The sequence below is a fragment of the Meleagris gallopavo genome, chromosome 2 (genome assembly GCF_000146605.3).
Source record: "Meleagris gallopavo isolate NT-WF06-2002-E0010 breed Aviagen turkey brand Nicholas breeding stock chromosome 2, Turkey_5.1, whole genome shotgun sequence".
NCBI classification, from domain to species: Eukaryota; Metazoa; Chordata; class Aves; order Galliformes; family Phasianidae; genus Meleagris; species Meleagris gallopavo.
Genome location: NC_015012.2, coordinates 39,035,648 through 39,050,836, shown reverse-complemented (window position 1 = coordinate 39,050,836; position 15,189 = coordinate 39,035,648). Strand labels below are relative to the sequence as shown.

The 15,189-nt window shown below is 41.7% G+C and overlaps 1 protein-coding gene across 1 annotated transcript in view; it reads left to right on the top strand.

Moving 5' to 3' along the window:
* The window catches only part of TAF5L (TATA-box binding protein associated factor 5 like), an 18,366-nt gene extending 6,384 nt beyond the window's left edge, over window positions 1–11,982 (top strand). The window contains exons 3-5 of the mRNA XM_003204037.4: window positions 798–902; window positions 2,614–3,338; window positions 8,905–11,982. Of these exons, the coding sequence (XP_003204085.1) occupies window positions 798–902; window positions 2,614–3,338; window positions 8,905–9,702 (1,628 nt within the window). The 3' untranslated portion in view covers window positions 9,703–11,982. The remainder of the gene's footprint in view (window positions 1–797; window positions 903–2,613; window positions 3,339–8,904) is intronic.
* Window positions 11,983–15,189: the final 3,207 nt, after the last annotated feature.

The following is a 15,189-nucleotide window of genomic DNA, read 5'->3' as shown; positions in this document are numbered from 1 at the left end:
AAAAAAAAAAGGAAAACAAAGCTCTTTGACTTGTCCTACTCTTGCAAGAACAGAAGAATTAAATACATCAGTTAAAGTTTAGGAATGCAGATTTTGTTTCTAATTACCAGCATTTTTATTTGCCTAGGTTATATAGGTGAATGTCTATAAACCTGTACAAAGCCTCCTGGCAGATTCTAGGGCATTAGCAAAAGAGCAAGGGTTTTGTGCCAAAGGAATAAGTAATTTCCTTTCTAGATGGAACAGAACTGCTCTTACAAGAGCTGATGCTGATTCCAAAATCAGTTTAATGCCTTCTGAGATGACCTTTGCTCTGAGGTACGGTTACTGCAGGCCCCGTGTCTTGATGGGTGGTGACTTTAGCAGAAGGAGAGACTTTGTTTTGGAGAAAGTTAGAAATTGCTTTCCTCTTTCTGAGTAGTAAAACCATCCAGTGTCTTATAAAACTCTAAAGGGATCTGTGACAACATTACACTGTTTCTCGTGAACCCAATGTATCTGAAAGCTTAAAAATGTGTTTGGGGTGGGGGAGAGCAAGCAGATGAGTTGCTAAGCTTTTTTTAAATTAAAAAAATCAGTTTAGTTTTTCATTCATGATCTATCTCAGTTGTGTAACTCTTTAGATTTAATTTAATAAATGCCTTGTTTTGGTGCTTAAGACAGTGTCCTCCATGGACAGTATGAAGTATAAAATGTCATCCCAGTGGCTGGATTACCTTGGATCTTACGAGAAGTTTTATTTCCAAGCACACATGCAAAACTCCTTAAATCCTAATTTTCTTTATTTTGTTTCACAGTCCAATCTGAATCTGGTTGTGCCAACGTCGTGTCTGCAGCTCCCTGCCTGCCGGAGCCACAGCAATATGAAGTACAATTTGGACGGTTACGCAATTTTCTCACAGGTAAATATCAGGAAGCAAGGAAGAAAAAGCTAGCTGGATCTGTCCCATTTCAACAAATAAATGACAGTATTACAAAATTCAAAATCATGACATACAGTGTGGTTAATTAATTCAGAAATGGGAGAGGTATATGGTGTGGACTAGAGAAAGTCTTAGGACTTCAAATCATGTATCTGTCTGAATCTTTTGATTCCAAGCTACGAGATTTCAGTTACTACAACTGAATGTGTGTGTGCGTGTGTGTGTGTGTGTGTGTGTGTTTTTCTTGCCTGATTGCTGAATAGCTTTATCTATCTGTCAGCTGTCTGTTGAACTTATCTTGTTACTATAGATTTGGCCTCTATATCTGTAGATCTTCTGAAAAGCATTGTATATATACAAGACAAAAAGGAAGATAGCAGTGTTTTATATGAATCGCAGATAACTTAGTAGATGACTGCACTAATTTTTGTCCCCTAGCCTAGGAATTTTGAATTTTGTTCATAATTGATTTCTTTTTACAATTGTCAAGGCTACTCAGAGAATTTATATCCTTACATTTACCTGTACAGACTTAGAAACTGCAAATACATGATGGGGAAAAATATTTTTATACTATAGTGGGGTGCATAGAGCATCCATAATTCCAGGTATTCCTACAATGGTTCATATTTCTCCTAGAGTCCCAAAGGTGGGGAGATTTAAAAGAAAAACAACAACAACAACAACAAAAAACAGATAAGATTTTTTATAATAGTGCCTTGAAAATGGAGGTTGCCATTCTTCCCACCTTGTGACATATCTACATTTCTCCAGTGAGCCTTGATCCCAGTGTGCAGTGTTGGTTGATATTACTGATAGTGCTTGAAGGGGAAGTTAGAAAGGGAGGTACACAGTGGAAGATGCATTTGGGCCTCCAGTAAGTCACTGTTGTGCCCTGCGTGGGATTATGATACCCGGTGGCAGTGCTCTGCTCCTCACAGCTCCCTGCAGCTGGTGGGAGGGGCACAGCTCCAAGAAGCTGGTGAAAGAGGGGTGGAGCTGCTGCACAGTTCAGTCTCTGCAAGGTACAGCATAGCCTAATCGGGAACTGTTTACACAGTGCACTAGGAATTACTGCTGGGATTTGCCTTGTCAGGGTGAGAGACAGAAAGCATGCACATGAGCTGGCACAGAAATGAAACAAGCCCAGCATATTGCAGTACGTTCTGACAACTGTAGCTTGGGACAAATCAAATCAGTTCCACCCAAAGCATCGTGTACAAGTTTTATTGAAGCCTAAGGGGGAAATAAAAAAGCCATCTAAGTTCAGGCCAACATGAACTACGTAAATATTTTTGACTGAAGCATATTAAATGCTATTTTAAATGTAACAAGTAAATTTTAAAGTTTATTACAATGAGTAATGTATGTATTTTCTGAAATACGGAGTGAAAAAATGCGACTGTCATGTAGCTCAAGGTAGTATTTTAATAACTGACCACACCTAAAAGGAGTTTTGAAATCTGCCCTTTTTTTTCTGATAATATACTTTATCAACTTGAAATCTCTACTTAAATCTTCAGTAAATGCTCTATATCCCCTTAAGTGGCTGAAAAGATCCACTTAAATGCCAAAAACCAACAGAGTCCTATTCTTGAGGCTTTTTGCAGTAATTGTCCTTGCTCTGCTTTATTCCAATTAGAAAGCGGATTGAGAAATTGTTCAAAGTTTGTTGCTCTTTTCTCTGTAGATTCAGATTCTCAGCACAGCCATGAAGTGATGCCTCTTCTGTATCCCCTCTTTGTCTACCTCCATCTGAACATGGTCCAGAATGGCCTAAAAAGCACAGTGGACAGTTTTTACAGCCGCTTCCATGGCATGTTCTTGCAGAATGCCAGCCAGAAGGATATCATTGAGCAGTTACAGACTACCATGACTATTCAAGATATCCTGTCCAACTTGAAGCTCCGGGCTTTTCTGGACAACAAATACGTCATCCGCCTTCAAGAGGACAGCTACAACTACCTTCTTCGCTACCTCCAAAGTGACAACAACAACGCCCTGTGCAAAGTCCTGACCTTGCACATCCACCTGGACGTGCAGCCCTCCAAGAGGACCGACTACCAGCTCTACGCCAGTGGGAGCTCCTCGCGTAATGAGAGCAACGGGCTGGAGCCCAGCGAGGTGCCAGCTTCCATCTTGCAGAATGAGGCAGCGCTGGAATTACTGCAGGACAGCATTAAACGCGTCAAGGATGGGCCCCCTTCCTTAACAACCATCTGCTTCTATGCCTTCTATAACACAGAGCAATTGCTGAATACGGCAGAGATTTCACCAAATAGCAAGCTGCTTGCTGCTGGGTTTGATAATTCATGCGTTAAGCTGTGGAGCCTGCGTTCCAAGAAGTTAAAATCTGAGCCCCATCTTGTTGATGTGTCCCGCATCCGCCTGGCTTGTGATATCCTGGATGAGGAGGTCTGAATACCTCTTTTTTTTTTTTTTCTCCTCCTCAATACCCTTTCTATTGAAATATATTTGAGCTTCATGTTGAGTATCTAATAGTGTTATAGGAAACTGTGAGTCTCTTTGCCTCCTGTCTGCATTGACTCACCTCTTCTTACAGACTCCTCTTATCCCTGTTCTTTCCTGCCTTGCTTGTAAAATGCTGCACTGAGGTGTGATGACAATGTGCTCAGTCACAGTTCATTAGTCCTAGGTGCAGATCTCCCTCTTCTTACTGTCCTTGAAGAGATCACAGTACAGAGGCAGCCCGGTACACACAGGTCACTGGAGAAGGCTCTTTGCTGTGTAGCACAAAGCCTTTTTCCGTGGGTGGGAAGATGAAACAAGGAAATATGGAAAGTAAAAACACATTGTAGTGAAAACTAGAAGTGGCTCAAAACGCAATCAGAAAGGTGGTAAAAAGGAGGCAGAAATGGGAAGAAGAAGATAAAGTAGGAAAAGAACCAGAGAAGGTTGATCTGAGGCCTCAGTTGTAAAAGGTATGTTTAAGTGAAAAAAACTGTATGTAAAGAGTCACCCTAGCAAGAGGTGAGGAGTTATGGAAAAATTATACAGCATGTCTGCATTAAAGAATCAGTAGTATAGGAGCTTCAGATAATTCTCACTTGTGCTGGAGTGCTAAAGATGAGGACTGGGATATCTGTGCCTTTGCATGCCAAGCTAGATAACATCTTCCAGTTTTCTTTCTTTTTCTTTTAACTTCTAGTCACACCCTCCCTCCCCTCTCACCACAACTGCCCGTGTAGCATCTTATATCTGGTTAGAGATCAGTTTGTAACTCTTCCTTTGTTTAATCACTCTTGTCATGAAGGGGGGGCAGGGAGGAGGAAGCATTCAATTGTTCTTCTGTTGTGCATTTAGCAGAAGCATCCTTTTTTCTTTTCTCCCGCTGTTTTATTTTCTACTCATAGAAAAATACCTGGTGGCAAGGTTTATTTTTGAAGAGTGTATAGTTTGGTATATGATGAGGTATATGAGTCGAGATTGCTTTGTTAGTTAGCTTGAGAACTAAAGGCAGGTGTCCAGGTGAGGCAGCACAGCAGTGTGTTCACCACTTCTCTGGTTAAGCCCTTCTGCTGAGTGAACAGGTCACAGTAAACCAGGGTGGAGCTGCGGGGTTGTTGTCGTGATAAGCTAGGACATTTGGCTATGGATTACCTTACAGGAAAAATAAATGAAACTAACCTGTGACAAGGAAAATTTATCTGGTAAATTAGCAGGTGACCTTCTTTGACTCCAGACTTTAGACAAGTGGGATATTGCCAAGCTATCAGGAGTATATGTTAGCTTTTTGTTGGCATGTATTTGCATATTTTACATATATTATGAAATGGCCACAGAAGCTTAATTACAAACAAATGTCATTGTTTGTTTTGAGATCTTGTGTATCCTGCAGTATTTATGCACGGGTCTAAAAAACTGGTCAAAGACCAGCACAAATTAAAGTCGTCATTACCCTGAGTAATTTCATCACTGACAAAACAAATAGTGACCTGACCAGAAGTTCAGAGTTGAGGGCAAACATCAGCCTGAGCAGATCATTGGTTCCATACCTTTGAATGCAAATGAAAGCCTAAGGACTGCAAAGGAAACAAATGCCTGTATCAGAGAGCAGCAAGTGCATGCCCACAGAGGTACTCACAGGATCAAAGGTAGAAACAGACCACTATCCACATGTGTTCCACTGAGGTGGAAGGCACAGATATCAAGCCAACTTGAATGAGACTACCCTTGCTGGGCTGCAGTCATCAGCAGTGCAGCTCAGTATGAGTGGAAGCTGTGTTTCAGACCGTTATGGCAGTCTGATCAGCAGCAGTTCATAGCAATAAGTCTGATGGAAACTTCAGCAACAAAGAAGGCCAAAGTGCGTGGACGTTACTGCATCGAGTTCTGTAACTTGTATAGGATGTGACACTTCGCTGGTTTTTGTGGGGCTTCTTCATTTTGTTCTGTTTGATTTCTGTATAGTGTAATTGGATTGGGATGCACTGCTGTATTTAAGTAGTGCTCAAAATAATCAGTCTTCAGCTTGGTTTCTGATCTGCTGCAAGCACATTAGTCATGCAGTTTAAGAAATTATAGAGATCAGTGCCATCCTGAAAGAGATCCACTGAAGCTGTCACAGTCCCAGAAGTGACACTACTGGGTTTATTAACTCCTTTTGCGTGTGTATACGTGTGAAGTTTGTGATTTGGCAGAAGAGATCAATAGTTTTTCCTAGTCTCTTAAAGCCTTTGTGTCAGTAGTCAGTTTTCTGTTAGCTGTATTTTTAGTGAATTTTGCTCAGTGTGATGCCCTAATACTTTGCCAGTGTTGGCTTGGTTCTTGGAAACAGGGAGGCTTAGCATTTAGGGATAAAGAAATTCTGTTTTATTTATAGTGTCATTTCACAGATGCCACTCGATAGTCTCTCTTGCTCACAGTCCAGTACAAAATGCAATTTTGCAGCAGTGGGAATGGCCTTATTGTTTGCCATGCTCATCACTGGTGCTACATCAATCATCAACAGAAAATTATGCTCTTTATTCCAAATAGCCATAAGAGTGACAAGGCTTTAAATTCTGTGAAGGCTAAGGCTTGACCCTGTTTGACTCTACTTTTAAGACAGTGCGTGGTAGCGGTCCTTGAGATGGCAGTGAGCAGGGATGGCACTGACACCTTGGTGGATGGCAGACAGAGGAGGCAATGCAGGAAGAAGCAGTAAAAATGTCCTGCAAGGAGAGCCTTGGTATCTACCTCCTTGTGTTTCCCTGCTAGGAGATCCCTACTGTAGGCAGATAAGGGATCTTCCATCCTGACAGGATGAGAGAGAAGAATGATACTCAGAGAAATTTGATACTGCTTAGAGTAAAATAAAGTCTTTTTGGGGTGGCGAAGGATGGCTTTTTGTTCTGTTCGGTTTTTTGAGGGTCAGACATTCCCTTGATGCTTATGCTGCACAGAAGGCTAGGTAAGGTTTGCTGCTCACAAGGTTAAATGCAGTGAAACATTTGCATTTTCTGAATTCAGATGACTGTCCTGTCAAACTCATTTATTGATTTAAGTAATAACTGAAGTGTTGGACAGTCTGTCTACAAGAGTCTCATTGGAAGGTGTGCTATATAATAAAACATGTCAACACATTAACAAACTAGAAAGAACAAAACAAAGTAGTTTTGGGGTGTCTTGTACTAGCTCAGGATGATTTCCTACTCACTATTGATGAGTAGTTTTTTTGTTTTTTTTAATGTTCACTTCAGTAGTGTTGGTTTTCCAGTTCTGTCCCGTGACTACAAATATTTTCTGATAGTTATTCTTTTGAAAATGGAGAGTGCAAATAATAAAAGTTAGCTTTTACTGTATCTGTAGGGTATTGTTTAAATTAGATGTAAATAACTTGTAAATTTAGCCTGCTCTGGCTAGCAGGCTAACTTACAGGGAGGAAAAGGAAGAATGTAGCGACTCAGAAGCATTACAGATATACCATTTTCAGTGAACTATAACAGAAATGTTATAGTTCATATACATAGTCTATGTATACAGTCTACCACAGCAGTTGTTTCACTGAGTATCAAGCAGAAGAGAAAGATAATGTTTGCTACCTGTACCCATATAGGAGAGTGGTTTCTGAGTTCTTAGGCAGGCATTTTCAAATCGGCTGCTGCTTTAGTATAAGAGAAGAAGAGCATGTGCTTGTAATAGCAAAAATATATGTTCTTGCAGGTAACTGAGGTAGCTCTGTATGAATTCGGAAGCGTAGAATTAAGTACCTGGACTTGCAAAATTTACCAAAACTGTAGGGAACTTGAACAGACTTCTATTGGAAATTTGTTAGGGATCTTTTGGTCATAATTAAATAGGATAAAACACTGAATGTATAAGCATTCTAGGCCGTTACCATATTAAAAGAGACGCTGTGGATTCCAGCAAGCAGTGCTCTATCTGAAGTAGAAAAAGATTTTGAATAAGAACGGGGCTTTGCATGCTAGAGCCTGTAATTTCTTTGTGCCTCACCTTCCATGAGAGATGGGGTTGGCTCCGAGCCACATCATAAAACTCCCATGGGCGCTGACTACTCTGAAGAGAATTAGCATTATTAAACATTGCTTGCCACCTACCACTGAGCACAAAGCCGGGATGGAGGAAGACAGCAAGCTAGCAGAGTTAGTGTGCTCACTTTTGTGAGTGGGATTTGAAACTGTTGGATGAGAAGGGCTTTGAGAGCTGTAGGTAAATGCTGCCAAACTGTGGTTCCTGAGGTCCTGCAGCCCTGAAAGGTGATTGTGTGAGCTGAGAGCCACTTGCTGTGTGCTGGCTTCTGGTCAGCGACAGCCCTGGGGAGCTGAGTTTCCTCTCAGGGCAGGAAGCGCTTGTTCTGCAGGAAACAGACCGGTGTGCAGTGATAAAAGTTCATGAGTCTGCTCACAAACAAAAGGGCATCGTGTTGAATTGCACATGCAGTCTTGTAGGCAAGCGTTACTGATTCACTAGTGATTGAAAGCATCTGCAAGAGTATCCCAAGGAAGGATGGTCTCAAGCAGATGTGTCCCAAGCCGTGGTTCTCTTCTTGTGCTCTCACTAAGGTGAGACTGCAACTTGCTGGGCAAGGACACTGTTTTGAGTTGAGATTTGTTGCAGCTTGTGCAGTCTGTAGCCTTTGATTATCGAGGCGCTGCTTGAGCAGACTCCCATAGACAGCCTCCACTGAGGAGTGAAATGTTCCAATTTCTTTAGCACAGCTCATGAGGTTTTTAAAATGTAAAAGCCTTTAATTGTTGATCTGCTGTGGTGCTTAAATTGGAGAACTGCAGGATAAAAAGGTTTCCACTACAATCCTTTTCATGATTATATATCTTCTCCTACCGCAAAATAGATTGTTTTGGCCTAAATAAGATGCGTGCATTTGCTGTTCTTGAAAGGTGGGGGTGTAAAAGCATCCTGATGGTGCTGGCACAGAGAAATAGATACTATGACCTTACTGGATCTCTGTTAAGGTGTGGGGCTGAGAAGAAATGTCCAGTACACAGCTTGTCACATTGGCCTTGTCCTTCTGCCTCCTGCCTTTTCTTTAAGACATCTGGACTACTTTTTCTCTACTGCGAGTTTTACTTCCAAGAATGATCACACCAAAACAGCAAATGCCAAGATCTGTTTTAACTTCTTAGCCAAAACTTTAGTAGAGAGTGGATAGGGAATTAGCAGATGTTTTTAACAAGTGTTTTAAAGCAACAGACATTTGGAATGCTTCCCTAAAATGTTCCTTTTTTCTTTATTTTTCATATGGTTCTGGGTTAACTGCCTTCTAGAGCAGGCGTGAGGCTATGCAAAATAAGGGTGAAACATCTTACATAAGGCTGATCTCAGCAACTCTTCTGGCACTGATACCAAATGCACTAGCAGCATTTGTGTCAGAATGTGCCACAGAACGTGCCACGTCTGAAATAAATTTTGTGTTAATGCCAGCTTATTTTCCTGTATGTGCTAAACAGATAAACATGCTTTTCTTTGTTGGTTTTTTTTTCTTCCTCTTCCCGACCAGGAGGAAGAGGATGACAGCGCAGGCACAGAAATGAAAATCCTGAGAGGACACTGTGGGCCTGTGTATAGCACCAGGTTCCTTTCAGACAGCTCAGGACTTTTGTCTTGTTCTGAGGACATGTCCATCAGATACTGGGACCTCGGAAGTTTCACAAACACTGTGTTGTACCAAGGACATGCCTACCCTGTCTGGGATTTGGACATCAGTCCCTGCAGCCTGTACTTTGCCAGCGCCTCCCATGATCGCACCGCAAGACTCTGGTCGTTTGATCGGACGTACCCTCTGCGAATATATGCAGGCCATTTATTGGATGTAGACTGTGTCAAGTTCCACCCCAATTCCAACTACTTAGCGACAGGCTCCACAGACAAGACTGTGCGCTTATGGAGCACTCAGCAAGGCAACTCGGTGCGCCTGTTCACTGGGCATCGTGGCCCCGTGCTGGCACTTGCGTTTTCTCCCAATGGTAAGTACCTGGCCTCGGCGGGCGAAGACCAGCGGCTAAAGCTGTGGGACTTGGCTTCAGGAACTCTCTACAAAGAACTGAGGGGGCACACGGACAACATAACCAGCCTTACTTTTAGCCCTGACAGTAGTTTAATTGCTTCAGCCTCGATGGACAATTCTGTCCGGGTCTGGGACATCCGTAACACGTACTGCAACGCCCCTGCCGATGGGTCTTCCAGTGAACTGGTTGGTGTATATACCGGACAAATGAATAATGTACTGAGCGTACAGTTTATGGCCTGTAATCTTCTTCTAGTGACTGGAATTGCACAAGAAAATCAGGAACATTAATTTTTTTTCTTTTACTTAGGGAATTGGGTGGGGGTGTTGAATGCCAGAGTCCATTGCAAGCTGAGATTACTGACTGTGAAACACTTTTCTTCCTCTGTCCCCTTGAAAGGCACATTCAGAGTGATGCAAATGCTTTAAAATTTCATGCCCATAAAAAGGCCTGCGCTATTAAATGGAGTAAAGAAAAAGGAGGAGTGATGAAAATACGTGTATATTCTAATCCTGTATTTGTAGGAGAGGAAAAGGGGAAACCAAAAGTGTGATCCAGACAAGTGAAACTGCCAGCCAGATAAGCTGCTGACCTGCACTTAAATGTCCTGCGTTGATTGATGGGCACATCTTATCTACTGCTAACTGAGGCTTGAGCGTGTGGAGAACTACTGGCCCAGTGTGTTTTGTTTTCTTTTCTTGGTATTGCAGAGTACCAGCATTTTAAGACCCTTATATTAAAAGAACATTATGTATTTTCTACACTCATTGCAGTCCCAAATATTACAGCTCCTTATTGCACTTCTGCAATATTTTGGACTAGCTAAGCAGAAAATACCTTCTTTCTTTTTAATAAGAGGATGGAAGTCTGACCTTAGTAGAGGCCCGTCTCTGCATTGTTGTTTTGAGTTTGATTCCTGGTACTAGCTGTGATATTTGTATTTATGTTCCATGAATGAGGGATCTTTCTGAATCTGGTTGCACTGTGTTTTGAGGATGGGAGAACAGTGAGGGCGGTGGCTTTAAGGGTAATGCATGACTTGCTTTGGCTGGAGGAGGGCACGATGGAACTGAAGAGGCTAAGTTTGAACTCTTACTTGAAGCAAGACATGTCAGTCTACCACTGCACCTCACAGAAATATTTCCGTAAAAGGAAGTTGGCAATCTAGGAAGAAGGGGACAGGGAGAGAGACATACACACAAAGTGACATGAGAAAAAATAGTATTACTAAATTATTGTGCATACGCAGAGGCAGCTTTGCCAGTGTTGGATTTTTCTCCAAATGTTGCAATATCAGTTTCATGAACACTTTGTGAAATAAATCATCAGCATTTAAAACAAGGATCTGCAGAAAAAGCACGTTCTAATTTGTCACTTAGAGAGATTAAATATTTCTGCTTTCTGGAAAGAGTTATTTTGTATTTTGTTTTCTATTAAAAGCATTTAGTTTAAAAACAAAAAAAAAAATTGGTTTGGTCCCTTTCTGGGAAACTTGCTCTAACTTGCATGGGAAGGAGATGGCAGGAGCATGTTTCTACACTGCTTGAGCCAAGGTCTGCTTGGCACCCGGGGTTTGAATATGGTGTCTTGGTGGCTTGGAGTTCACTGTATTCATATCTTCCTGTTTGCTTTCCACAGAGGTGACCCAGTAAGTCATGGCACAGCATACTGATTTTGTAGGCCAGCTGAAGTGTGAGCGAAGGACTGAGGTACTGCTTAAGGTGGACACTGTGCACTGGAAGGTCTCATTGTATAGGACTGCATTTTTGGTTCTTGGCTTAACGTTCTGAAATTCCTCTTCAGAGCAGAGGCACATTCCTAATGTCTTCCAGGCAGACTGTCAGAATTAAATGATAATTCCCTTTTGGCTTCCCTCAGGCTTTTCTGGACCTGTGCGAGAGAATTCTTTCAAGAACATCAAAACAGAGTAAGAGTTGAGATGACAGGACAGCTCGCAACTGCTTTCTTTTTTTCTCTCCATACCTACTTAGATTGGTAAATGACCATAATCTTTTATCAGAAATATGTTTGACCTTTCTGAGATGAGTAACTGTGTGCTGCAGCTCTGCTCTAAGAGGACCAGAAACAACTATGTATACCACAAGTCGAATGGCATTGCTAATCTTCTAGTTGTGAATCAAGTATGAAGTAGCTCAAAGATCCCAGTCCAGGATCAGGCATTTTGAAAATACAGCATAGGAGATGGGTAAATTGCTCATGTGCTGTGCAATACAGCACTTTTAGAAAGGTTTCTTTCAGATTTACTGAGCTGCTCACCAGATGAAATGCATTCTATTCTTGAACTTGCAGTAATCTCAGTGGTGGTTTTGAGTGTTTTTGATAGATTCTGTAGATTCCAGTCCAAACATCTCATTATTAAATGTGTCCTAGGGAAGTGCCAAAGTGCTTGCTGCAATGCTTGCATGCATACTTAAAAAGCACAAGACTCATCAGTCTTTACTGGAATTCATTTGCTGTTTGTTGCCATGTATCCTGAGTTGAGTTTTAAAGCAGTTGGATTTGGGTCCTGAAGTAGGTTGAACAGCAACAACAAAAAAAAAAAGGCAGATGAGATGGGCAGTGACCAAAACAAAGCTTCATTTTAACATCTTCTCTAATGGAATTGGGCTTTTGATTAGTTGGGTTATTCTAAGTATTTTCCCTACAAAAGAGATATGTAGATAAAGAGGCTTAGGAAGATAATCACTGTATATGCAAGTAGGCAAAAGAAGGAAAAGTGTCTTTCTGAGGTGTTAGTAAAATGATACTACTAACAAGGTGCTTCAAAACCATCAACTTTGGGGTACTGTGTGGATGGTTTTTGTTTTGGTGCTCACAAAATGCAAATCTTTGAAGATTGAAAGCCAGGAAAAAATCTAGACTGTAAGAAATGTCTGCAACTGATTGACAGCATGAATTTCAGGGCAGAACTGGAAGGAAAGTATGAGTGGGAGGAAGAAATACTGTTAAGTCTGGCAGAATTTGGATAGTAATTTGTTAGCTGTGTATTTCAAGTAAATGCATTTGCAGAGACCTCTTCCTTATTCCGTTTTAAATATACGATAGAACACATTAAGACACTTAAGCTTAGCACAGTTAAGTGCTCAAATGTTAAATAGCGGGGACTGCTGCTGCTTGTGAGTCTGTGTAACAGTTTTGTGCCCTGGATGGTGCATGAGGCGCTGTGCAGTATCAGATGGTGGCTCAGTTTATTTTCCTGTTGGTTTTTTTTTTACATCTGTTAATTGATGTTTTCATTCTATTCACTAGCCCGTTGAACTAATAAAGGCTATTGACAGTGGTGTCAGGTATTCCAGGCCACAATAAATATAGACAAAGCTGAGGTACAAGTCCATGCTTAGTCACTGCTGATGAAGGAAAAGGGTATTTGCTCTAGTAAACAAAGTGCTGTGCCCATTCACAGCTCTGTTAGAGCTGCCCTTCCCATTTTTAACAGTTGCATCTACTGATTAGCATGCTGGCACACCGTTCAGAAGTTTTAGCCTCCCTAACAGAAATTCATTGCATTTCTCCCCATTCAGCTTCCTTTGTTAATAAGCTATCTGATAAACTCCTTTTGAGTCTAAGAACATTTTGCCAAAATGATATTTCTATTAACAGATCCTCTGGGTTTGCCAAGAAAAATGAGAGAGGACTTTGAGCGATTCTGCTAACCTTGTTTTAACTGCTTCTGACTTAGTCCTCCAGGCTCAGTATGTTCTTCAGCTAAATCCTGAAATGGCTTTCCTTGTGAGTGGTGTCGAGTTGTTCGCAGTGAGCCAGCCTCTAAAACTGTACTATTACAGGACACCGATGTGACAGTTAAATTAACAGCCTGAATGTCCCTAGCCAAAGACTATCCCATCATGCTGCACGTTAGCTATGATTTATATTATTTTTTTTTAAGTACTGGATAGGAGCCAAGACTGACTGAAATAACTCAACAATGTGCACCAAGCTGCATTTAAGCTGAGAGTTAGACAAGGAAGACTTTCGTTTTCAGCAGCCCTGCTTTCTTGTCTGGTTTAGATCTTCACACTTCAGTTTGAAGTAAAATTGTCTTATCTTCGTGTAGGTTTGTAATCTTCTATGAAGTCATGAGCCTCCATTTATAACAAGTCTGGTGACAAAACTCCTTTTAGCATGTACAGCTGGGACATCAACTAAGAACAGTGCTTTATGATGCTTGGTGCTACATAAGCATATTGGTTGCACCAGTTCCCAAGAGCAGAACTCAGCAGGGTGAATGTAATAGCTCACATTGTCAGTGTGCTTCAGGATTAAATTGGAGAGAAAACAACAAGAAGAAAACAAGAATGGGCTAATTCACACTATCTTTCAATTAGTTAATAGGCAATAGTTCCTCACTTTTTCACAGTACTGTTATGTTTTTGGAATTACTATCAAGGTTTTGCATGTATGAATGTGGAGGCCCAGGCTCTCTTTTCTTTGTGCCCTTTACCTGCTGTAGATCTCAGATTTTATGGGAAGCTGGTCTCTGAGAAACTGCTTTGTGGAGGAGAGCCCAGCATGCCACTGCTGACCTCAGCTGGCCTCTTCCCCAGGACTCAACAAAACCATGGGCAGCGCTTTTCTGATGGAAGGGAGGAACCCTAAATTCCTCTTTCCCTGTCAAAGGAGAGGAGAGTATATAAGTGTTGCTACAGCTCTCAAGAATGGGAAGGAAGGTTGAAGCAATATGAGTAGCAGGGAACAAAACTTGCACCATGATGGTGTCTATTCCTGTTTCTTTACCATCGCTTCTTGTCCCCACCTAGCAGTGGTGCTTCTGTGCCCACTGCACATCATGCAGTGCCAACTCCAGCAACTTTGGAGTGTAGCAGGGCTGGTCAAGCAGCTTGCTGAAATAATCAAGCCTTGTTCTTTGTTATACATTTGATTAAAGCAATACAATGTATTTTGTTTTCTTCCATTGGCTTTAAATTGTTTAACGCGGATGGGCTGTAACATGCCTGGGTTACAGCTGAGAGAGCCTTTGATTTGTGGCATTCTTTGGGGTATTCAGGGAATATCCTGAGCCCTCCAAACTTAATTTGGAAAGCTTCACTTCAGACTCTTCCTTCTTTTCTTTCTCACTTAAGCAAGTTGCCTAGACAGACCCATAGTGCTTGCTATTTCTGCTCAGTGGCACAGCACATGCATCCAGAGGTTGCTGTCAACGTGTGTCCCAGGAAATTCTTGTAAGTGATGGGTAGAGGAGAAGTAGATAAGAGGCAGCTGATCTTTTAAGCTTCTGAGGAAGCAGAGAGCAAAGGTTGTTCTTCCTCCTGCACCACCTCCAGTGTGTGCAGAGGGTGGATTGTTCACCCAAACATTCACCATATCCACTATCACAACCTCTGATATCTGCCTTGGGCCAGCCCCAGACCTAGCTTTGGAATAGTCAGTGTTGCTCTGTAGTTAACGGAGAGGGAGCCATGGTACAAGTAAGTGCAGAAACTGGAACTGGAGTCACACTGTAAGAAACTCAGTCAAAAACTGGTCCTGACTGCATGTGGAGAGTGGCCATTTGTCCAGCATCCAGGAAAGCACAGCAGAGCCACATGATGATAATTTGTTCTTTAGAATTTACACAAATCCTTCCTGAGCTGCACATAGTTCAGAAATAGAAATCAACCATCCTCAAACTTATTAGCTTGGACATCTTCAGATCTGGAGTTGTGAGCACACACAACTTTGTGGTACTTAGGTTTAAACATCACAACTTCCGTTCCTTGCTGGCATGGAACCAAGGCATATTTGCACAGCTTTTTTTT